Source organism: Oryzias melastigma, linkage group LG7, assembly GCF_002922805.2.
Source record: "Oryzias melastigma strain HK-1 linkage group LG7, ASM292280v2, whole genome shotgun sequence".
In the NCBI taxonomy this organism is placed as follows: Eukaryota; Metazoa; Chordata; class Actinopteri; order Beloniformes; family Adrianichthyidae; genus Oryzias; species Oryzias melastigma.
In genome coordinates, this window is record NC_050518.1 from 10,760,404 (window position 1) to 10,767,268 (window position 6,865).

General features: G+C 36.8%; 1 protein-coding gene across 1 annotated transcript in view; it reads left to right on the forward strand.

Moving 5' to 3' along the window:
- The first annotated feature begins 1,041 nt into the window (after positions 1–1,041).
- The window catches only part of LOC112159789 (NUAK family SNF1-like kinase 1), a 13,246-nt gene continuing 7,422 nt past the window's right edge, over positions 1,042–6,865 (forward strand). Inside the window, exons 1-2 of the mRNA XM_024294070.2 lie at positions 1,042–1,467; positions 6,252–6,372. Coding sequence (XP_024149838.1) covers positions 1,225–1,467; positions 6,252–6,372 — 364 coding nt within the window. The 5' untranslated portion in view covers positions 1,042–1,224. The remainder of the gene's footprint in view (positions 1,468–6,251; positions 6,373–6,865) is intronic.

Genomic DNA, 6,865 nt, shown 5'->3' on the forward strand with positions numbered 1-6,865 from the left:
TCATTATGATTTCAAAAAGGGTAAACTGATTTTTTTGACAATTATTTCTACCAACTATTAATTATGAGTGGAAAAAAGTGTTTATCATTCAGATTCTATGAAAAATGACAAAGAAATCACAATTTCTTCCAAGGTATGTAAACTTATGAGCACCACTGTAATTAAAAACCATGAAATATCTAAGTTGCATGATCTGGACCTTTCAAAGAAATTGAAAAAAACATTCATTTAGGTTTTGTAACTCTAGATAATTACAGTCAGGTCAAAAATATCCTAATTCTTTAATCTGGTCAGTGTAGTCTTTGAAGTGCATCCATGGAGAATAAATCAGATTTGTCTGGGTTCATTTTTAGAAAAGTTTTCCCACAACCTGCAAGCTGGGATACTTCAAATTCTTTCCCTGATGGGTCTATTCTTAGAAGTGGAGATAAGACACAATTTTAGTCACTCAAAAAAACATGGAAAAACAGAAATAGACAACTCCGCCAAATACCACGATGAGTGTTAAAACTTCTGGAGTTACACAACGTTGTCTGAAAAAAAGGTCAAATTCCATAACACAGTTTTCTCAAAGCTATTCTGGAAGCATATAAACCAACCAAAGTATATATATATTAACTTTATCAAAAGCTTTTGATCTCGTTATGGTATAATCACCAGCATCTGTTGTTCATAAAATCATCATTTAATATTTATTTTAAGTTTTGTTTTAATGATTTTAATAATTTTGCTTAAAACAAAACCAACACTTTTGCATCACTATTCAAACTTTCTCCCATCTTTCTTTGAGTTTAAAGGTTAAACTTTACTGAATTGAATATGGAAATTGCCCCAAATTAGCAAATTCCTTAAACTAAATCAGGATTAAGTTATGAAGAAAATTAATTCTGGTTATCTAAGGATTTTGTTTACTTTGATGAATACTTTAAAAAATGAAAACAGTTGATCCAAACCATCCTGAGACAGAGTCCTCCTCCTGTCGGACCACGTGATCTTCTGAACGCAGCAACAGGCAGAGGAAGAAGGAGGCGCTCCGCTGCCCACAACATGACCTGCATGGGTTCTCCAAGTGCGCCCACAGTCTGTGCACGCAGCTGTCTGCTTTAAAGGGCTCTACATGGGAAGCCTGACGAAGCTGCAGCTGCGTTTACTCTCATCGTGAAGCCGACGGTCAGCGGGCTGCTGCTGACAGGCGTCCCACCACTGGCGGCGGCGCGCGTCAGGATGGGCCGGCGCGAGGCGGACCGCAGAGGCGCAATGAACACCAGCGAGCGCTCCGAGCTCGGCTGTCTGCAGGACTCCGCTTCCAGGAGGACGAGCGGCCGGGATCCCTGCAGCCCGGACAGGGAAGTGAAGAAGCATCTGCACAAACACAACCTAAAACACCGCTACGAGGTGATGGAGACGCTGGGGAAAGGCACCTATGGTAAAGTCAAGAAAGCAGTGGAGAGGGCGAGCCTGAGGACGGTGAGTCAGCATCAGTAACACTTCAGCTTCTCTCTTAAAAATAAACTAAATCATGTTTTTTTTTTTTATTTCTTCTTAAAACAAGTTTCTGTAAACCATCTGCTCATAGAAACCCGCATTCTTTCCAATGTATTACCTTAAATCCAGCAGTGGATGTTTCCTCATCAAATATTTATTGTGTGGCAGTGCATGAGCACGCGCCCGTGCGTGTGATAGCTCTTGCTTCCTGAGCTGCCAGCCTGAGATGCCTTTAGTGTGACTCACTCAAAACCTGAACAAGAGTGGACCACAATGGTCTCCAACATCCCTCTCACCCTCTACATTAGAAACACTCCAGTGAAAAGGGAATTTTGGGTGTTTTTAACAGGTTCTTGTAGCTTTTTTTCTCACAATGGAGAACATATAAAAAGAAAATGAAGCTTCAAAATGTGTTTCATGGTATTTCTTTATACAAATTGTTGTGAATCTTGAGCAGATGAAAAATGTAGTTGAAAAAAGCCTGTAGCAGTGATGTAGATGCTTCAGTCGGTGTGCCACATATGTTCTGTTCCATTCCGATTATTGCTGCCATAAACTATTATTTTAATAGTCGACTAATCAATGATTATTTTTCCAATTAGTTGACTAACTGGGTCATTCATAGACTGGATGTTAATCATAATTAGCTTTAAATTTAAAGTGTTTATGCTATGGTAACTAAAATTAAAAACAATTAAAAAGATAGTTCATTAAATCTTTAATGAATCATACAGCTTCTTTCCTTCACTTTTTTCTTTAGTTTTTTTTATGTTTCCCACTTTTAGGCTCAGTTGTCGTCTTACTATGGTACCAAAGTCATCCTATAACTTCCTGTGACATCACTACTGATCCAGATTAACAGGAATGGCATTAGAAAGCATGCACAATAGTTTTGAGATAAAAAAAAACATATCGACTGTTAAATTATTTGTCGACTATTTCAGAAGTCGACAAAGTCATGACTAATCAACTATTCGTAACAGCCCTAATTCTGATGCTTCCACTTGTAGACGACTAGATCCACGAACGTCTTAGTTTTTTTCATCCGAGCTGGCATAGCTACTATAATGCTGGACATTTTTCTTGCTCCAGTAATGTTGGGTTGGGGTTATGAGGGGCTATAAGCTAGCAGGAGAGAGTGTAAACAAAGGAATGATGGGAAATAAGGACAGGCTTACTCTGCACCAATTCGTAGAAACTAACTTTTTTTTAAATTGTCCTCAAAACTGCATAATCATAATTAAAGTAAGCAACTATTCACATGTAATTATGGATTGGTTAGGGTTAGAATTAATCACCTTAATGTCTGTTGTCGCAAATATGTGACAAACCACTACAACTCTAAAATGACCTAACTGTAGCATTTACTTAAAAGCAAAAACACAAGAGATATATTTTTTCATAGCTGGAAATAAATTTAGGTGTTTAGGGGTTAAAATATTGCAGATAATGCAGCTATGTGCACTTTGGACACATATTACATGTGGCCTTCCATTTTTGTGCTTGGTTGCATGTGAATGTGTACAAATAACATCTGCCATTGATTAAAAGACCACTGGGAACACTTTGAAACAGATCAAAAGATGATTGGAGTGAACTTTAAACACACACACGTGCTTAACAGGTATGTGAAAGTATGACTTGCTAAAAACTCATAGGCTTTGAATATTTATAATAATATCACAGTGTGTGTGGGCTGATCAGTTTAAACAATGTTAGGTCTTGTTGTCTGCAGTCAGGGCTTAATCTGTGATGTAATCACAAAGACAGAGTCCTCATCAGCAGCTTCCTCCCCAACAATGACTGAAGTCATGGAAGAAAGGGAAGATCCTGAAGGAACTGGAAGTGAAACTTCCACTGTGTCGTCCATCTGTAGGACAGAAAAGACGTTGAACAGGACTAGACTGAAGGTAAATTATGTATTAGGGGAGCTGGAGAGCAGCTGTGGTGGTTTGTGTTTGCACAGTGAGGGGCTTTGCAAGGATGAGGGGGAAATGCTGAATTCCTTGAGCCATTAGCCAGCGCATACCAAAGATTCTTTGAAACAAAACGGACATTATTTTTGGAAACAAGACCACAGAGCAGTTGTCCGAGTTCCAGGATGAGGCAGTTTGAGAGCAAAGAGAAGGAGAAGCAGTGCATTCAGATGAAACTTTTTTTTTTCAGAATCATGTTCGTTCTGCATATCTGCATGGATAAATTTGAGTTTCACAGGGATGAATAACTTAATACATTAATTCAATAAAAAGAGCTTTTAATTTAGGTTACAATGCAGCAAACTATAGTACTGTAATTAAAGATCTAAACTTTTTTTTGAGTAGAATAACTGGTTTTTATTCACATTTTATGTATTTTTTCCTCATAATGATCCTTTTAGAATTTCAACTTTTGTACAGTCTGGCATTACATGTAATAATAATTTAAAGTTGCTTGTTTTAGCTCTTTAGCATGTGTTCCAACATAGGCTTAGAAGCAGCAGTTACACAGATGAGTTAAGAGATGTTTACTTACACGTACAATGAAATTCAGAGCGATGGTTCTGTAAAGTCAATCAAATGTATATTTAAAAATAACTTATTCCAGATTCCCGAACCTTTTCTTTGTTTAAACAAATTTGACGCATATTAAGGAATGTGCTAAGAATGTATGTTTAGCCTATGGTGTTCACACTGGACAAGCAGGGAGGGGCTTCCTCTTATTTTTTCTTTTCTACTTTTACTAGTGGCTACTTACAGGTGGAGGAGGTTTGGTGCAAAATGACAAAGTGGTACAAATGTTGCTCCAGACTTTTCCTTTCATAGATCTATATTGAAATAAGAAAGACTTTGTGTCACATGATTCCATCCAGGCACAAATCGTTAATATTTATTTCTTCTTCATGACCATTTTTCAAACGGTTGAGGGTGATAAGTTACTATCAAATCAGAGTCCCTGATAGGTCAAAGTTGAACCTGGTTTAACTTCCAACAGTCAATAGACGTGTATTTTTCTTATGTGGAGCCCGAAAACAGTCTTAGAAACCGCGAATGTTCGTGAGAGTTTTCAGACTTTTTATTAAAAGTAGCAGCTTGAATGCATGCTACCAAGGGTGGTGATCTAAATATTACCAAAATTGTATTTGCATTATTAATAACAGATTGTGTAAAATTATTAAACCTACATTTGATTTAGCAGTTTGGCTCAAGTAGCATCATCTACATAACAAATAATACAAAAAGTAACATTTTCCTTTGATCCAGAGCAAAAACTTTTAGTCAAGTTCATCTAAAGGAAAAATAAAATGTGCTTTTAAGGAGTTTTTCCTCTTTAGCAAGAACAGTTCTGTAGTCACTGACTGTGACACGGACATGTGAAGACTCTGTGATGAGATCCAGGGTTTGTTTGGGAAAATCTTGTATAATCTGCATAGTTCACAGATAGTGCAGGGACCTTTGGTGTTGCTTTACTGACTCTTGGGATGCGTGTGTGCAAATCAACATCTTTTCACACACATGACTATATTTGGAATTCATCGTCTGCAAGTCTGGAGACTTTTCATTACTATCACATAATCAAGTGATTTAAAAAATATGAATTTTCCTTCTCTGAAAACAAGGTCAGTGTGTGTCTTTAAACAAAACGTGTTTAATCCGAGTGTGCCTTTAATCTCTGCTGCTAAACTGATTCCATTTTGCACTGATGATAAACTTTGTGCATAAAAACTGGACTCATTCCTAATCCAGTCTGTCCAATCTGCTGTGCAACAATTTGTTTCCCTTCATTTCCCTCATCTCTGACAGAAGAACTTCATACTGAAGTTGTTTGTTCACTTATGTGATCATATTTTATTGCTGTAAAACGGGCAAATTTAAAACCAATTAGCTGTGAATTCAGATCATTTTCATTAGTGCTGCAAGACCGAGCCAAAGACTGCTCTCCGTTATTCTCTCAGCTTTAGCACCCCCCCTTACTTAACACTGCTTTGTGTAGGGAACGGATATTTAGGTCAAACAATTATTCTGGCTTTTTGATTTTGGATCGGAGCCATTCAGAGGAGGACTCCAGCATATGTGTTTTGCTCGTTTATGGATCAACTTTCAATCCATTTAGACAAATTTCTACTTTAATTTTTCTAAGTGCTGAACCCCAAGCATTTCCCCTCATTCTTCTTCTTCTCTCATATCATTTACAGAAGGTCACGCTGGTCCCAGGAGTTCATTCATGTTTGCGTTGCATAACCACTGAAGTTGATGGAGCATGTGAACTTTTTCAGCTGCTAGAAACTGTTGATCTTTACAAGTAAATAAACCTGGAAAAGAAAACACAGCAGTTAGAAATTGTTGTTGCACACCTCTTCTCTTTTCTTTCCTCTGAGATATAGTGCTGTTTCAACGTTATTTATTCCAAAGAGGCTCATGCGAGGTTGTTTGTTTTGTTATTTGCCTGTTTGTGTATTCAGCAGCTACATTGGGAAAAGTAAAGTGCTGACTGCACAGATCTCTCTCAGCATGCACGCCCTCCAGATGGGACCAGCTTTAAAACCCACATAATCACCTCTAAAACTTAGAGATTTATGACTGTAGTTGTTGACTCACTCCATGTATAATTTTTTTAAAAGCTTTAATAATAGAAAATAAAAGAAGCATTATAATTTTACCTACGAAAAGTCTTTAAAGCAAATAATAGTACAGTAAATTATTTACAGAGGGAGAAAGAGTAAAAAAAGCTTTATTTATAGACGGAACATTTAATTTTTCTATAAATCAGTTGTTGGTTCTCATCTACAGGTAGCGATCAAGTCCATCCGTAAAGACCGAATCACCGATGACCTGGAAAGAATTCATATCCAGAGAGAAATCGAGATCACCTCGTCTCTTCGTCATCCGAACATCATTCGCTTCCATGAGGGTAAACACAAAAACAAGCATGAAATGTGTGTTTTTTTAGTTCGCTGTTAACATGGTGGCAGCTTTTGAACTACAGGAGAATGATAAATGTCTTGGTTAAAGAATTTTTATTCCAAACATTTTCTCAAAATCTATTATAAGTTTAATGAATATACATATTTTAATAATTGTACATGTCATTCTGCTCAGTGACATCAAGCTACAGTTTCAGTTTGTTATTAGAAAAACAGTGCACCATTTATTTTCTAATACAAAGGTTAATATGACACAATTCTAGCCCTTTTACAACAAAAAAGATAAATACAAGTCTTTCAAATAAATCATGCAAAACTGAGAAAGCAACATTTCTAACAAGAGAAAAAAAATATAAAAACACGAGCAAACAATGTTTGACGATGTGAGCTTATTTGTTATCCTGTGGCTTTATGGCATTTATCCCGTCACCAAAAAAAAAAAAGTCTTACATTTGCAAAATTGTAACCTTCAATAAATAG